At 54.2% G+C, this 17,303-nt stretch overlaps 2 protein-coding genes across 3 annotated transcripts; one reads left to right on the top strand and one right to left on the bottom strand.

Annotated features, from left to right (window-relative positions):
* The first annotated feature begins 1,333 nt into the window (after positions 1–1,333).
* On the top strand, positions 1,334–8,121 carry SLC35B2 (solute carrier family 35 member B2). Its single transcript, XM_048298099.1, has 4 exons — positions 1,334–1,382; positions 4,078–4,271; positions 4,562–4,722; positions 5,998–8,121. Exons 2-4 carry the CDS (start codon positions 4,094–4,096, stop codon positions 6,934–6,936), a joined length of 1,278 nt encoding a protein of 425 aa, XP_048154056.1. The 5' UTR covers positions 1,334–1,382; positions 4,078–4,093; the 3' UTR covers positions 6,937–8,121.
* A 1,889-nt stretch (positions 8,122–10,010) lies between these two features.
* On the bottom strand, positions 10,011–16,956 carry HSP90AB1 (heat shock protein 90 alpha family class B member 1). 2 transcript variants are annotated; one of them, XM_048298098.1, is made up of 12 exons: positions 16,848–16,955; positions 16,588–16,734; positions 16,201–16,407; positions 15,731–15,890; positions 15,411–15,544; positions 14,619–14,930; positions 14,013–14,178; positions 13,629–13,819; positions 13,208–13,355; positions 12,672–12,940; positions 11,909–12,242; positions 10,011–10,581 (listed from the first exon to the last, which is right to left on the bottom strand). In XM_048298098.1, exons 2-12 carry the CDS (start codon positions 16,732–16,734, stop codon positions 10,472–10,474), a joined length of 2,178 nt encoding a protein of 725 aa, XP_048154055.1. In that variant the 5' UTR covers positions 16,848–16,955; the 3' UTR covers positions 10,011–10,471. The 2 variants fall into 2 exon arrangements, 1 of the variants encoding a protein (XP_048154055.1); XR_007202448.1 differs by lacking the exon at positions 10,011–10,581 and adding an exon at positions 12,460–12,566 and having other exon boundaries at positions 12,174–12,242; positions 16,848–16,956.
* Positions 16,957–17,303: the final 347 nt, after the last annotated feature.

Genomic DNA, 17,303 nt, shown 5'->3' with positions numbered 1-17,303 from the left:
CTGCTCTGGAGTGAGCTTTTGTCTTCTTCCTCCGTTCTTGTAAGGGAATGCTGCCAGAAAAGCACCATAAGGGACCCCTGAGGCCTCTCTGGACCTTGCCTGATTTCCTCAGGAGTCCTGGGCTGGATTGCTCTGTTTCTTCTGAATCTTTGCCACTCACCTTCTGGCAGGGCATCAACCCTGCTGCAAACCCATGGGGCTATTTCAAGGACACCTTCACAAGGGACAGGAGACATTTCCAAGCTGCCCAAAGAAGGAATGACAGATGCTGCAGGGTGGTGTGGGATGGTGCAGCCAGGGCTGTAGCTGGGAGCAAAGGGAAGGGCAGAAAGATGTGATCTGCACTTTTTTGTTTGTTCTGTTATTTAAAAATAAAACTATTTGTTATAAAAAGATGTTTGTAAAATGTTACTGGGTTGCTACATGATAGCTCCAGCTGGCCCTGCAGCCATGCCTGGGGCTGGGATAGGGGATTTGGGACTGGGGCTGGAGTAGGTGCCATCCTGCCCTGAACCCTTCGAGCAGCACCTGCCCCAGGGAGCAGCTGTGTCTGTGCCCAGTGCAGGGCTGGCAGCTCAGAGCGGGTTGCCCTGAGCCAGGAGGCAGGGATGGGGGGATGTCAGGGCTCAGCTTTGAGGGCTTCTAGTTTGAATCAAGAATAGCATGGCCATCAGGACTAGGGATGTCATTGTCCCTCTGCACTTGTGAGGCCTCACATCGAGTCCTGTGTCCAGTTCTGGGCCCCTCACTCCAAAAGGGGTGCTGGAGCATGTCTGGAGAAGGGCAATGGAGCTGGTGCAGGGTCTGGAGCGCAAGTTGTATGAGGAGTGGCTGAGGGAGCTGGGGCTGTTTAGTCTGGAGAAGAGGAGGCTCAGGGCAGACCTTGTCACTGTCTACACCTCCCTCAAAGGAGGCTGCAGCCAGGTGGGGATCGGCCTCTTCTCCCAGGCACCCAGCGACAGGACAAGAGGGTATAACCTCAAGCTGTGCCAGGGGCCTTAGGTTGGATGGTAGGAGGAATTTCTCCACAGAAAGGGTGATTAGACATTGGAATAGGCCAGGAAGCTGGTGGAGTCACCGTCCCTGGAGGTGTTTAAGGAAAGACTGGTCATGGCACTCAGTGCCACGGTCTAGTTGAGACGGTGGTGTTCGGTCATAGGCTGGGCTCGATGATCTCAGGTCTCTTCCAACCTGATTGATTCTGTGATCCTTTGGTCGCGGCCCCCTCCCCGTCCCGCCCGCCGCGGTCCCTCCGGAGCGGCAGGGGCGCTGTGGGGCGCCGAGCGCCCCCGCTGGGCGGGGGTTGCGCCGCCGCTGCCGCCGCCGGGAGCGGAGCCGAGGGGAGCCGGCCGAGACCGGGCCGGGCCGGGGCCGGGCCGCAGGTGGGTAGCGAGGCCGGGGCGGACGCGGAGGGCGGGCCGGGCCGCGGGCGGCAGCTGCCCCGCTCGGCGAGGGCGGACGAGGGCCGCCGCCGCGCTGCCGGCCCGCTCGCTGCGAACGTGGCCGCCGGGCAGGGAGGCGGCGCCGGGGCCACGCTCGCCCCGCACCCGGCCGGGCGCTGCCTCTCCCGCGGGCCGCCGGAGCCTCGGGCAGAGAAGCCCCGGAGCGGCAGGCGTAGGGCTCTCCCCGCCGGGAGCCCCGGGCCGTGCCCGCCGCGGAGGGTGCCCCACGTCCGGCGGGGAGCGGAGCCCGGTGCCTCTGCTCGTGGCCCCTGGGCACAGGCGGCGGTCGGCCCTGGGGGGACAATGGCAGGCACCCCCTGCGAGCCGGCTGCGTGCAGGGACAGGGAGCAGACACGAGATCCCGAGGTATTAGCATGGACGTGTCAGCTCCAAGCTTGCATTTGACCTCAGCCCTTGCAGGCGCTGGAGGGGCGCTCTGGAGTATCAGGGCTGTAGGCAGAGATCTTTTTCAGACCCGGGACCCAAATGGTGCATCCCAGGCAGAGGGCTGGGTGCCAGCCCGGCTCAAGCGGTGCGTTTGAGAGCTGCCCTTGCAGTGCCCAGGGGAGCAGCTCGTGGGTTATTCCGCAGGTCCCAGACTAAGGGTCCTTTCATGCCTCAGCACGTCGCCTGCTCAGCCGCCCCCCTTTCTACCTGTAACACTGGCGTCCCTGTTCCTTCCCAGCCTCGGCAGAGAGGGCAGGGCCTGCTGCACTGAGTCAGCTCTCGGGGCCTGGGAATTGCTAGCGCAGGCATAGAGAACCATTGTCCCTCTATAGCCTCCTCTTCACGGTCGCTGTGGGAGAGCAGAGCTGATTCTCCTCCCATGGCAGCGCTGCAGGAGCTGGCGGGGTAACAGCAGGCGCAGTCGTGCTGAACGGAGCTTGCAGTCCCTGTCAAGTTGCAAATGTGGCAACAGACCCTGTCGTTTATATCTGACTTCTGCAAAAGTGAGTGGCGTTTCTGCACCCCACCATCAGCCAGGGTTACTTAATACAGGCAAACCCAGGAGCACACGGGCAACTTCAGCCGCAGGTGCCAGCCCCGAGCCCTGTTTTTACATCCCACAGCACCTGTACAGCCTGTGATGATGCCCCTGCAGCAGGAGGGATGGAGTGGAGGTGTCAAACTGTCTTTTCTGGTGAAGCGGGGGGAGGGTGGGGGAGAGAGAGGAATAGCAAGCAGGCAAAGAAACCCATCCCTAGCCATTTGCACTTCTCCCTGGGCTGGGAATTTCTGTGTACTTTAAGTCACAGAAGGGAGATTTCTGGGTGAAACACAGCCTCAGCTTTGGTCAGGTTATTGAACTCCAAGGGCCTGGCTATAACAGATGAGGATGAGAAAAGTCCCTGAGGTCTTTTCCAAGGGGACAAGAGGTTGGTGGGAGTGCATGCTCATGTAATGGCAGGGGACTTTCTTGCCTTTAAAGCCCTTAAGTTTGTAAATCTCTGAGTTTCATGTGAGGGCTACTAGAGGTCACAGCTGTACAATATTGGGGCCAGGTACACCCCTAAATGTTTCTAGGGGAGGAGGAATTAACATCTCTATTCCTTTCAGTCACAGGAGCTTTTCTGGTGTGTGTTTATGTAGCCAGCCCTCAGCACCCTCACCTGGCCCCCAAGGCAACTGGGAGGCTTTCTCCACTGAGGAAACTGGGGCAAGGATGTAGCATGGATCAGGGAAGCCTTCTGCCCTGATGCAGGAAGCTGCAGGTTGCTGTGTGAGGGAAGGATGCAGGTGGCCTTGGGTGTAGGAAGTTCTTGCCTGGTTGCTCATTCTGTTGAGTACCTGGTGCCCTTGAATACTGCATGTTTGTGAGGGAGAGGACAGTGAAGGGAAGAACTCCTTCAAGGACTGACTATTAAAGCTGTTTTAAAGCTGGATAGATCACTTCCTACAGCTATAGCTGAAGAATATCAGCTATACCTCACTGGATAGTCCTGGTAAAATCCCAACCAGACAGCTGCTTTCCTGTTCCTTTCCAGCCTTGCTTTCTGGCTGTGTTTTGCCAAGCGGGTGAACCCTGGTAATTTCGTCTGAGCTGTGGGGAATGCCTTGGCACACTTCCAAAGCTGCATGGGGAGGTGGGGGAGGCTGGCAGCTCAAATCCCCGCCTCTCTTCCACTCACCTGGTGTAGCTGGAGGGGAAAGCTCTGAACTGTTTGCTTCCAGAGGAAGGCTGCTCATGGCCACAGGCTAGAAACATGAGCTTCTAGGTAGGAGTCAATTTTTCCATTCAGTGACCTTTTCCTTTTCCACCCAAAAGCTGCGCTAAAGTTTAACTTGCAAAGGTGAGGTGTGAGGTGCTCCTTGCATTTGGAGTAAGAGTGTAGTCAAAACCAGATGTTTACTGCAGTGTTCTCTCTTATCCTGGGAATCCAAGGTTCTAAGTCCATATGTTCCAGAGCAACCACCTTTAACAGAAGCAAACGTAGATGTCTGGCCTGTGCTCTTCAGCTCCAGAGGAGTTTTCCTACTCCATGTGCTGCCAGCATCACAGTTGTGGCTGCGGTAGGGTCTGGGTGGCAGTATTACGGGTGGTGAGGAGCAGGCTGGGTGGTGGGTGTTACAGGCATGTGGAGTGCAGCTGCCCATGTACCAATAGCCCACCACCTGCCTCTTCCTCTCTCCGCAGATTTTGCCTTCCCTTCATGCTGGCTTCCCTCCCTGCAATGGCTGCTGGTGAAGAGATCACCCCTGCCCTGCAGGACTCGTGGGGGGACTTCTGGCTCTTCCGTTTCTTTGTTAATGCTGCTGGCTATGCGAGTATTGTGGTGCCAGGATTCCTCCTCATCCAGTACTTCAAGAGAAGGAACTACTTGGAGACAGGTAGGAGCAGGAGCTTCCCTTCTACATCCTGCATCCCTTGGAGCTCTCTGCCCCCACCTCGGTCTACCCCACTCAGGTTGTTTCCCCAACCTGCTTTGTCAGGCTTGAGCCAATCACAGAGCTGTGTCCCCATGCTGTCTAGGTGCTATCCTGAAACAAATTTTTCTGAGGCCCCCACGCCAGCAGATCTGGAGGCTAGTGAGGAGGGAGGCCTCACCTCTCTGGCTGGTGCAGCTTGTGGTGCCCAGGCTTTGGCTAATTGTGTCTCTATCTTCTCTTACCCTGTTGAGGCCGAGGCATTTGCTTCCCTGTCATCAAATCATGCGTGTTTGGCTCTGAGGTGAAGTCTGTACACCAGGACGATGGCTCCCTGCCACCCCGGGCAGAGCCCACGGAGTCCTCCACAGCCCGACAGGTCTTAAAGCTGCTCTTCTGTGCTGCTGGCCTACAGGTAGGGGTCCTGTGCATGTGTGGCTGTCCCATTCTGAAAGGAGGAGGTGGCCAGTGGGTTAGTGACTGTCAGTTCCTTGAAAACCAAGGATGCAGTGCTGTCCTTGATCAAGGCAGGGTTGGAGGCTGGGACAGCCTCTCAGCCAGGATAGCACGCCTCTAAGGGCTGCAGAGGTCCATTTAGCTTTTGTCATTTGGGTTGGAGAGTCCTGTCTGTCTGATCACAGTCCTCTAAAGCCATGGATAGGGAAAACTCTGAAAATTCTGTGATTCAGCAGATTGTTAAAGTTGCTTTTGTTCTGGCCCTGATGTCAGATCAGCAGATAGTTTGAGCCCTCTTATCTCCCAAGCTCTCCCTTGGGTCAGTGTCTGGGGCTGATGGTTCTGCCTTGATGAATTGGAGTACTGGAGAGAAAATACTGAATTCAGCTACAGATAAACAGGAATTTAAAATCTTAGATTCCCTAAGTCTCAGCTACACCCTGAGCATCATTAGGAAGGGCAGCTTTTTGGGTCTATGAGGACAAAAAATAGCAATGTGGGCACTGAGATGGCAAAACCTAGGTGTCCTGCAGCCAGGAAAAGACTCACTCTCTGGCCTACTCCCCCAGCCCATTCAGACTTGCTGTGGGCCACCAAATTCTTCCATCTTCCTGTGTCGTAGTTTCTTGGGAGATGTGTAGTGATAGGAAGCCTGTGTTACTTCTGTGAGGGGCTTGGTGTTGCTGCACCAAAAGTAGTGGGGATGGAAACCAGGACAGTGATCATCCCTCGTGGACAATTTTGTCCGCTGGGTTTGAAACTAGAATTGATTTGGATGTAAAATCTAAGGCTGGGGAGTTGGAAGTGAAAACCAATGCAGAGGCCACTGGGAAAACTGCCAGGACCTGCCGCAGGGAGCTGGCACAAAACCACAGTTGTGTATCAGTAACATTCCCTGATTCTGTCAGTCTGGTTCCACAGGCTTAAAGTAGCTCAAAGAGTAACTGCTCGCTCTCCCCAGGATGTTTGCATTGTGGACTTTTCTCCCCTGTACACTGAGCAGGTTTTGTTTGGAACAGGATGTTCCTGGTTGTAACCACATGGGACAGCGGGTTCCCTCAGATGGGTGGAGTGGGGGGTGGTCGCATCTCCCAGTGTCTCAGGGAAGCATTGCCATGCAGAGAATGATGCAACACTGGGGAAAGGAAGGATCTCCTGGGCTCAGTTCTTCCTGTTGTTGCTGGCAGCTGCTGTTGTGGGTCCTGACTCTCCCTGCGCTCCTGCTGCTTTACAGGCCTCCTACCTCACATGGGGTGTCCTCCAGGAGCGTGTGATGACGAGAACATATGGTGCCACTGAAACAGACCCTGGTGAGAAGTTCAAGGACTCCCAGTTCCTAGTGTTCATGAACCGCATCCTGGCCTTCACAGTGGCTGGTCTGTACTGCGCCCTGACCAAGCAGCCACGCCATGGGGCTCCTATGTACAAATACTCCTTTGCCTCCCTCTCCAACATCCTCAGCAGCTGGTGTCAGTATGAGGCACTCAAATACATCAGCTTCCCCACCCAAGTGCTGGCCAAGGCCTCCAAAGTGATCCCAGTGATGATGATGGGCAAACTGGTGTCACGCAAGAGTTACGAGTACTGGGAGTACCTGACTGCCGCCCTCATCTCCGTGGGGGTCAGCATGTTCCTGCTCTCCAGCGCTCCTAACAGGACGGTGTCCACTGTCACCACTTTCTCTGGCATAGTGCTTCTGGCTGGCTACATAATCTTCGACAGCTTCACCTCCAACTGGCAGGACGCTCTCTTCACCTACAAGATGTCTCCTGTGCAGATGATGTTTGGCGTCAATGTCTTCTCCTGCCTTTTCACCGTGGGCTCGCTCTTGGAGCAGGGTGCCTTGCTGGAGTCGCTGCGCTTCATGGCCCGCCACTCAGAGTTCACCGCCCACGCCATGCTGCTCTCCGTGTGCTCTGCCTGCGGCCAGCTCTTCATCTTCTACACCATCAACCAGTTCGGGGCAGCTGTCTTCACCATCATCATGACACTCCGACAGGCCTTTGCCATCCTCCTCTCCTGCCTCATCTACGGGCACACTGTCACTGTTGTGGGTGGGCTGGGCATAGCTGTTGTCTTCATGGCCCTCTTTCTCCGTGTCTACGCCCGCAGCCGCATGAAGAAGCGCAGCAAGAAGCTCCCGCCAGGCGAGACCCCTGTACAAAAGGTCTAAGGAAGCTGAGGCCATGGCATTTAAGCCATGCCAGCTGTCCTGCCTCCACTCAACAGTGTTCGCTTGATTTCTCAAAACCCACTGAGGAGAAGAGTGGGGTATGGATGGGCAAGACCAGTGACTCAGTTTTCCACCTGCTTTTCCTGGGAAAGGGGCTGGAACAAGCCCAGGAAATGCTCTGGGCTGATGCAGCTCCAAACCTTTCCATTTGCCTTAATAGGTCAAAGACTTAAGCCAAGGCACAGGCCTGGGGGCACACCAGCATGGGGCTGCTGGTATTCCTGCCCCACCTCTGTCTTGTGGCTTCTCCCCAAAGTCACTGATGAACAAGGGAACTCTTCCCTGGTACTGTCTTGCCTCTGGCTAATGCTCCTCCATTTCTGTTAGTACTACAGAGCTTGGCAGGAGGAAAGGGCAAGCAAAACACTAGGTTTCTTTTTGAAACACCTCTTAAGTGAGGCAAGTCCCAAGCTGAGCCCACCGAAGGGTGGGGAGTGCTCTTCCTCCATTCCAGGAGGGGCTCTGGGTAGTACAGGCACAGCTAAGGGAAGGACTCCCAGCCTATCCTACCCCAGGCCTGGGATCTGCTCTGGGAGGGCACCGCAGTGAAAGCCAGTACCTCCCAGTTTGGTTTTATCAATTCTTCACCCCTGCTCCAAGACACTTTTCTTTGCTCCCCTCAGCCCAGGCTGATTTTTATGCAGCACCTGAGCTGGCCAGTACAGTTCCCAAGGCTTGCCAAGTCCTTCGAGGTTGCTTTTTGGTTTCATCTGCTGCTGTTACAGGCCAAAGGCTGCGCTGCCCAGAAGCCCCAGCACCACCTCGGGGTCCCTCAGTGCCATGGTTTCTGGGCTTTGCAGTTGCCATTCAGACAAGCACAAACAACCCCTCTTTTTCCTGCCATCTGAAGGCACTGGCCCTGGTTTTCCCAGGGGCTGGCCAGAGTCTATGCCTGGAGGGTTGGGACATGGGGCAGAGCCCGCTTGCGGTGCCTTGTTCCTGCTCCACAGACAGCAGGGGATGGAGCAGTGAAAGCTGTTCTTCGCCAGAAGCCTGGGTTTTATTTGTCAATCCTTTTCTCGTCAACACAACCTGACTGACAAACCAGCAGGTTTTGGTACTTTTGCAAGGCAACTTTTTTTCTCTTTTTATTTTATTAAATTAAAAATATGCTGCATATAGTGCCATGGGCGTAAATGTGGGGTTTTTTTGGCTGGTTGGGGTTTTTTCCATGTACCTGGAAGGAGGGGAGAGACTTTGAACTCTTTCTGTGTCCCTAGTCTCTCTGGGACAGGAAAGTTGTCTTTCCATACACAGGTGACTCTCTGTGTTTGCCAAGGCTGGTGTCAACCAGGGTTGCATTCAGAGCTGCAAAGCCTGACAGGAGATTCTTGCACACACAACTGGGGAGGCACAGCCAGGTTTGGAATGCTGCTTATGCTGGTGGGCAGGTGGAGGAGCCATTAGCCTGAGCCTAGTTTGGCTCCTGGGTTCCCCTGCATGGTGCAACTTAAGGAAGGCCCAGTGGATGTTGCCACAGAGAGGTGATGCAGAGGCCTGCTGAGCACCTGGCAGCCAGGGCCACCAGTGCTGTAGCATTTTGTGGGGTGTAGCTGCAGCAGCCAGGGCCAGGAGAGGCTGGAGGTGTGGATGGTCCATCCTACTGGTACATGTGGGAGGCCTGGTGAAAAATGGTGTAGGCTAGAGTGAGTCTGGGGTCAGAGACAGGACTGGGGCCTAAGAGGGCTAGGGAAAGGGGAGACTCAGGTGAGGGTCACAAGAGAAACAGAGGAGGAGACTAGGGACAGTAGTGACTTAGCTGAGCCTGCAGGCATACCAGAGCTGGTGCTGAGCACAGCCCAGGCTTCCGAGCACTTGGCTCTCCAGCAGTTTTACTGTGCTCCTTTTCTAGCTCTGAGCTTTTGGAAGTGCCTGTGCAACCTCACAGCTTTTCATCCTGCCCTACAAATTGGCCCAAATGTCTGCAGCCACCATCTGCTGACAGACTGAAAATGGAATGAGATTTCCTTTGATTAAAAAAAACCTGAAACAACAAGAACCCACATTGCCAGGTTAGGAATAGGATACAATGGGATAACCTTTCTAATTTAAATGTAGATTTTAAAAAAACATTAGTGGAAGAAGAAAATCCCAAACATTAAAAGTTAATTTTTATTAATTCAGCATTTAGCAACACCTTCCTATCCAGAGAGAAATCCTACTTTTAAACCATTTGCTTGCTCAGCTCCAGCACTGCCTTCGCAGGCTGCACCCACACAGCTGCCACACTGGGAGCACAGTCAGTGTTTTGGTGTGCAGCAAGGGATTCCAGCAGGCTCTGCCTCCTTGTTGGAAGATGGATACTGGCTAAAGCCCATTCTACTTTGTGCCTGTGGCAGCTGGCATGCAGGCAGCAAGAGAACTCGGTGTCACTTTTCCCTGACAAACCCCAAGAGCCATTGTGGCCAGGGCTGACAAACCTCACAGGGTGTGAGCTCAGTGCAAGGGGCAGCTCAATCAGAGGTGATGTCCCAGGCTTGTCATCTGGGACACAGATGGAAAGAAGCCAGATACTGCCAACCACCCAGTGGCTGCAGAAGGCCAGAAAGGGCAGGCTGGAGGGTGGGAGGAAAGGAGCTGAGTCTTTGGCCAATAGCTGAAGAGAGACAGCTTGACTACAGTCCTGAGCTGTCACTCCACACCCTGCTCCACGCTGCCATGAACAGGCAGATGGCTCCTGCCACAGTCCTGCCCCAGAGATGCTCAGATCAAACCAGGCCCTGGCACAGCTCACCCAGCTGACCCATGCAGAGTGGAAGTTTGCTCCCAGGCTGTGGGGCACGCAGCACTGCAGGTGGAGAACTACTGCTCATTGGAGATGACCCCACCTGCACAGCAGGTCATGTGTTCCTTCCACCCACTTCATCTTGCCGTGGAAGAGGTAAAGATCACCTAAGGCAGGGCTCAGAAAAGCAGTCAGGGCACAGGAGAGACCAACAGTCCAATGCCCTCAGGCACAGGCTGAGACACTTTCCTCATTAGAGTAGGCATGAAACACAAGGGACCGCGCCATGTAAATCATCAATTCTTTAATTCCAGTAGAACAAAAAACAAGAAAAATAATCAACCAAAACCCAGCCAAAATACATGATGCTATCCTGGGGCTTCAAGGAGGCAGAAGCTCAGAGGAAGGGCTCTCCCACCCCAATGGAATAAGGACAGTGTTTGATGCCTACTGGTAACATGGGACACTCCATGAGGGGGAGAGAAGCCTGATGCCTCCTCACACCTCCACTCCCCATCAGCTGTTCCTACACAAGCAGAAAGACACAGAACAGACAGGCCTCAGGCTACCTGAATCACTACTAACAAACAGGGAATCATGCCCTCCTGCACCCTGCCAAAAACAACACCAACCAAACAGAGCCAAAAAAATAGACACCACCAAGGAGTCAGTAGCAGCTGGTGGGAGCAGACCATCTTCTAAGCAGACATGATACAGAGGTCTGGCAGGTGAAGGAAGAGCCTTCCTCCTTTAGTCTACCTCTTCCATGCGGGACGCATCTTCATCTCCCTCCAGAGGGGGAATTTCCTCAGGGACAGCTGCACTGGGCTCCTCTGCAGTCATCTCATCTTCATCAATGCCTGGGAGAGGGGAGGAAAGGAAGAGGTAAGGCCTCCAAATGACACCTGATCCCAGATGTCCAGCCTCTCCCTGAATAAACCTGGCTCCTGCCCCCAGCCTGAAGAATTGGGCTATTAGCATCCAGTAGTTCACAGAATCATAGAATATTCTGATTTGGAAGGGACCCACAAGGATTGCTGAAGCCCAGCTCCTGGCTCTACACATGACAGCTCCAAAGAATCACACCCTGTGCCTCAGAGTGTTGTCCAAACTGTGACCATTTCTCTGGGGAGTCTGTTCCTTGGCCAGCCACTCTCTGGGTAAGAAACCTTTTCCTAATATCCAACCTAATTCTCTCCTGACACAGTTTCATGACATTCCCTCAGGTCCTGTCACTGGTCACCAGAGAAGATACCAATGCAGGCCCCTCTGCTTCCCCTTGTGAGGAAGCTGTATGCTGCAGTGAGGTCACCCCTCAGTCTCCTTTCCTCCAGGCTGAAAACTTAATAGAATGCAAGTCAACATTGTTACAAGTTATTGTCAACTCCAGCATTAATCCTGTATCAGTAGCATCTTCCCAGTAACATCTACACTAGTATATGGATACTACCTGTGCCATTAGAGTGCACTCCTTAGCCAGTAGAGATTAACTACAAAAGACTTGTCACCCAGCACCACAAAACTCTGGAGTTTAAGCCAGGAGAACGTGGTTTAAGCCATGAATATTTCTCTAGGAAAAAAAATGCAGTAAATCCTGTCAAGTCACAACTAAATCAGTTGCAAGACTCTAGAGCTCATCAGTTTCCAACACTGCAGGTTGCTGTTTCAGTGTACTCTGAACAGAAAATTGCACCATCATACAGCCCCCTTACCTGCAATTTGACTAATAGAAGACCCTACTCCTACTGAGACTAGACAACACAGAGTTACTAACTTAGTTGTGCCAAGCCACAGCACCTTCTGACTTATATTTGTAGCTAAATAGTGAATTTGGAGGAAAAGGCTGTGTGCAAGCACAAGCTGTTTCAGCAGATGGGTCACATCACTCATGACAGACATTTCACACTTACTCTGAAGGAATAAAAAGCCTCAGCTTGTCATCTGAGCATCCTGGTGGTGGCTCCTGGTGTTGTGGAAGACAGGGCAGTCCACCCAGAGCCCTGAGCCCTCCTGAAATACCTTGTTCCACGTTTACACTTTCTCCTGGCCACCTTATGTACAGAGCCACTTCGGCACATCACACCAGCATGGCTCACTTACTGGCCTCGCCCTGCCCCAAGACATTAGCCTGACCAGTTAACCTGGTTTTCAGGCCTACTCCAAGCTTGAGAGGTTGCAGATACTCACCAAGCCCGAGTTTGATCATCCTGTAGATGCGGTTGGAGTGGGTCTGGGGATCTTCCAAGGAGAAGCCAGAGGACAGCAGAGCAGTCTCAAAGAGTAGCACCACCAGATCTTTAACAGCTTTGTCATTCTTGTCAGCATCAGCCTTCTGGCGAAGGGTTTCCACAATTGGGTGGTCAGGGTTGATCTCCAGGTGCTTCTTGGCCATCATATAGCCCATGGTAGAGTTGTCCCGCAGTGCCTGAGCCTTCATGATGCGCTCCATGTTGGCTGTCCAACCGTAGGTGCTGGTGACGATGCAGCAGGGAGACGAGACCAACCGGTTTGAAACGGTGACCTACCAACACAGCCAAGGGTTAGCTGAGCAAGGCTCCCATAAGCCCTGGACTGGGCCCAGCCACAGCACACTACAGCCCAAGTCTTTGCCCCTGGTTCACCTGGGGACACCCTGAAGCAAGCAGAGATGCTCCAAGCAGCTCCAGGACTGCTGCACAGACTAATCTGGACAGCTCAGCCAGCACTTAGAGCACCCACTGCATGTTTCCCACACTTACCCTCTCCCATTAATGCACGTATTTGGGTCAGTGCCCCTCGCCTGCAGCCTGGCTGCTTAGAGCAAGATGGTGCATGCTGGGACCTCCAGTCTCCTTTAGCGGCTCCTCTGCAGGAGATGAGAGGCATGCATTGAGCGGGGGCCCTCACCTGCAGCACGGAGGGCCCAGCCCTCCTCCCTCCAGCCCAGGGCTAAGCTCCCTGCCCATCTCACCTTCTCCACCTTCTTGTCCAGGATCTCCTTCATAAGTTTGCAGAGGTTCTCAAACTTGGCCTTGCTCTCCTCCATCTTCTTTTTCTCCTCCTCGTCCTCAGGCAGCTCCAGCCCCTCTTTGGTGACTGATACCAGGGTCTTGCCATCAAACTCCTTGAGCTGCTGCACGCAATACTCATCAATGGGCTCTGTCATGTATACCACCTCAAAGCCACGCTTCCGCACACGCTCCACAAAGGCCGAGTTAGCAACCTGCTCCTTACTCTCCCCTGTGTTTGTGGAGGGTAGAAATGAAACATCACCAAGATGTAAGAGCTGGTTACAGCAGGACAAACAGCACCAGTCACCTGGGACCCCTAACATAAAACTGGCAGCAGCCACGGTTCTAGGCCTGGTGGCCTTTCCCCAGCCCGCAGGAATGAGCTGTAATTCAGCAGGGATGGCCTGCTGAAGGCAGCAGGAAAAGTTTTAAATTAGGGTTTGTACGCAGGTTACCTGCCTCTACTTTGCTAGGGCTGAGAGAAGCTGTGGCTCACCTGTGATATAGTAGATACTCTTCTGGTTCTCCTTCATACGGGACACGTACTCTGAAAGCGAAGTCACCTCATCGCCTGACTGGGACGTGTGGTACCGCAGCAGCTCCGAGAGGCGTTTTCGGTTGGTGGAGTCCTCATGGATGCCCAGCTGGGGGCAGAAGAGATGCATGAAGTCTTCAGGATAGGACTTGGATGCACTTGGCCACCCCTAAGGCACAGCCATCTGCCCACCTCCTGATCATTTTGGCCTAGGGCAGCCAGAGGGGACAGCTGCCCGCAAAGGTACTCGGAGGCATTCGTAAGACCCACTCCCTTTATCCTAACATCCATGCAGAGGAAACACAGCATAGGAACAAGATTGCTCCTCAGGCATATGGATCATGGGCCCTTCCCTCCTCCAGGTGTAGGGTGCCCAGCTCACCTTCAGATTCTTGGAAAAAGCCTCGTAAAATTTCTTGTAGTTCTCTTTGTCCTCTGCCAGCTCAGAGAAGAGCTCCAAGCATTTCTTCACAATGTTTTTGCGGATCACTTTGAGGATCTTGCTCTGCTGGAGCATCTCACGAGAAATGTTCAGAGGCAGGTCCTCTGAGTCCACAACACCCCGGATGAAATCTGAGTAGGGGGAATGAAAACGGGCGTCAGGTTAAGGATTCTGAGCTTATACACAGCAAGAAAAGAGCTAAAACACTGACTGCTATGCACCACACCAGCTAGTGCCTCATCCAGTCCCTTTGTACTGGAAGTGGTACCACAGGCTGTGGGGATGCCAGCTCTGCGCTGGGAGGCTGAGGCAGGGGGCTCTTACTCAGGTATTCAGGGATGAGCTCGTCACAGCTGTCCATGATGAAGACACGCCTCACATACAGCTTAATGTTGTTCTTCTTCTTCTTGTTCTCAAAGAGGTCAAAAGGGGCACGGCGCGGGATGAAAAGCAGAGCCCTGAACTCCAGCTGCCCTTCCACAGAGAAGTGCTGTGGAGATGGGAAAATACAACAGCTGCTGGGGTGCTTCACTTCTACCCCTTTCCCCAGTTCCCACTGTAGGGACGCTGAAAGGCCATTCCTCAGCACTGGGGCTGGCAAGGGGGCACAGCAGCATCTCTAGCATCCAAGCAGCCTGTATTTCCTCCTGCTCAGGCCCACTATCCCCTATGTGCCAAGGTTCTCTGGCATCCAGCAGGCTCGGACTGAGAAGCCACTACTTCTCTGAGATCCCACACCCTCCTGTCTTGCTTATGGACTGGCACTGCCAATCCTTCCACCTGCATGGGAGCCACAGTGCAGGCTGCTCCATCACCGAGTGGCCTGAGAGTGCTCAGTCCCACAGAGGCAAAACCATGTGGTGACTCTAGATAAGGGCTGGAAAGGGGCCCTCTGCCTCTCCCTGGAAGGCAGGGTAGCCCAGCACGCACCTTGACAGCTAAGTGGTCCTCCCAGTCATTGGTGAGGCTCTTGTAGAACTCGCCATACTCCTCCTGGGTGATGTCATCAGGGTTGCGGGTCCAAATTGGTTTGGTCTTGTTCAGCTCCTCCTGGTCAATATATTTCTCCTTGATTTTCTTCGTCTTTTTCTTCTTGCCTTTGCTTCCTTCCTCCTCCTCATCAGAGCCCACATCCTCAATTTTGGGTTTCTCTTCATCTTTGGACACTGACTCTTCCTCCTTCTCATCTTTCTCCTCCTCTGCCTCATCATCACTGATCTCTTTCTCACGTTCCTTCTCCAGCTGTGGAGAAAGAAACAAGCAATAGTCAGGTTTAGCCCAAAGTTACAAAGAATCCTTTTGCTCCAGGTGAGAAAAATGGTGTCCTCCAAGGCCAAACAAATGCATCATCTGGAATCAAAGCTTCTCTTGGTAGCAGTCCTCAAAAGCCCCTCATCATGCAACCAAAAGCTGTGTCTGAGAAGAGACAAGCAGCAAGAAACCCTCCTTTTTCCATGGCTGGTTTAAGATGATCCTCAGCTGCAGAGACCAAAGGCCTTTAGTGTGGCTGGATACCCACCTCCTCAACCTCCAGTAAGCCCCCAGCCTCAAATCCTTTGGCCACAGAAGCGAGAGCACCACTGCTCAGTACCCAACACCCAGGAACTATAGAATAGACCAGAAGGGATCGTACACCGGGCCTTTTCTGTGCTTGTGTTCCCAGCACCACCCACCCCTGCCTCCAGCTTTCCAGCTGGTCCCCACAGTCCTATCCTTACGTACATAGAGCGTGATGGGGTAGCCAATGAACTGGGAGTGCTTCTTCACCACCTCTTTCACACGACGCTCCTCCAAGTACTCAGTCTGGTCCTCCTTCAAGTACAGGATCACTTTGGTGCCACGTCCAATGGGCTCACCTGCAGTGTGGGGAGAGAAACATCAGTGTTCCAGGGCAGACAGCAAGCAGGGCCAGCTCCTTGAGCCTAAACATTAGAGGATACCCAGCATTAACCAGTGTGACTGACAATGCAGCACGGCTCTAGGGAGCACCAGCAAAAGGGGTGCCTCTGGAAAACATGCTTGGTTTTTTGTACAATACGCACCATGGTCAGTTCGGACAGTGAATGAGCCCCCAGCTGATGACTCCCAAGCATACTGCTCATCATCATTGTGCTTGGTAATGACAACCACCTTCTCAGCCACCAGATAGGCAGAATAGAAACCCACACCAAACTGCCCGATCATGGAGATGTCTGCACCAGCCTGTGAAAGCAGAGAGCAACTGCTAAGACCAGTGTGGAGATAGAAAATGCCTGTGACTGATTCACAGCAGCAAAGAACTGGGTCAAGCACATGGAGAAGAACATGCAAGTGCCAACAGGCAACCAGCTCTACCCTCAGCTCCTCCCTGCTGCTGGAAAGGTAGGGGAAGCACACTTGGGTAGGCAAACAGTTCCCACAGCAAACAAGGCAGCGGGGCCTTTTAATTATTTATTTATTATTATTATTTGTATGTTCAGCGCCAGCCTGTAACTCAGGCCCCAAGGAACCCATGCAGCCAAAAGCAACCCACCTGCAGAGCTTCCATGAAGGCTTTGGTCCCGGATTTGGCAATGGTGCCCAAATTGTTGATGAGGTCTGCTTTTGTCATCCCTATGCCAGTGTCCACCAGGGTTAGTGTGCGCTCCCGGGGGCTGGGGATGATGTCAATCTTCAGGTCTTTCCCACTGTCCAGCTTTGAGGGGTCGGTCAGGCTCTCATAGCGGATCTTATCCAGGGCCTAGGAGAGAGAGGGATGCTCGACACGGCCTCCCTACTCGACAGCCGCCTCCGTCCCTCCCCTGCAGAAGCCTTCCCGGAGAGCCAGGAATCGGCCTCTCCCCGGGCACCCCCGGCAGGGCACCAGCCCGACCCCGAGCCCCTCGGCACAGGAAGGAGCCCACTCCCGGCCCGGGCTCACGTCGGAGGCGTTGGAGATGAGCTCCCGCAGGAAGATCTCCTTATTGGAATAGAAAGTGTTGATAATGAGCGACATGAGCTGGGCGATCTCCGCCTGGAAGGCGAAGGTCTCCGCATCCTCCTCCTCGTGCTGCACTTTCTCGGGCATCTACAAGGCAAACACAGGCCTATTTTCAGCGCATTTTCAGGGCACGAGCACCAGGGAGGGGGCGGTGGGAGCATCAGGCCCAGGCCCACCCCCATCCCGCATTCCGCCCCTACCTTCCCGGGCGTGAGGGACCGGCAAAAGAGCTACACCCCCCACCGGCCGGCTTTTATAGGCATGGAGCGGGGAGGCTAATTGTATCCTTCCGCCTTAAAGGGGTCTTGGTCAGCGAACCACAGATGGAGGGTGTATGGGAGGCATCGGCATTGCCGTTTAGCGGCGGCCATGGCGGGCGTGCAATGAATGCTCGGCTTCATGCAGCTGCTGTGCGGTCACCAGCTGGGGCTCCCCGCCGCTCTTCGCCGCGACGCTCGGAGGGTCGCAGGACCGGGACCTCTGAGCGCCACGGCGAGGGGCGGCGAAGAGCCCCGGCGAGGAACTCTTTTCCGCGCCCCGTCGCGGAGGAATACAGCTACGGGCAGAAAAAGCACTTCCAGAGTATTCCACAGGGGTTACGGTGGCGCCTCTTCGGCTCCACGGCTGGGGCAGGGAACCGGGAATCCGCCCCAGCT

The sequence above is a fragment of the Corvus hawaiiensis genome, chromosome 3 (genome assembly GCF_020740725.1).
Source record: "Corvus hawaiiensis isolate bCorHaw1 chromosome 3, bCorHaw1.pri.cur, whole genome shotgun sequence".
In the NCBI taxonomy this organism is placed as follows: domain Eukaryota; kingdom Metazoa; phylum Chordata; class Aves; order Passeriformes; family Corvidae; genus Corvus; species Corvus hawaiiensis.
The sequence above is the reverse complement of the archived record's forward strand: the minus strand, read 5'-3'. Positions and strand labels throughout refer to the sequence as shown.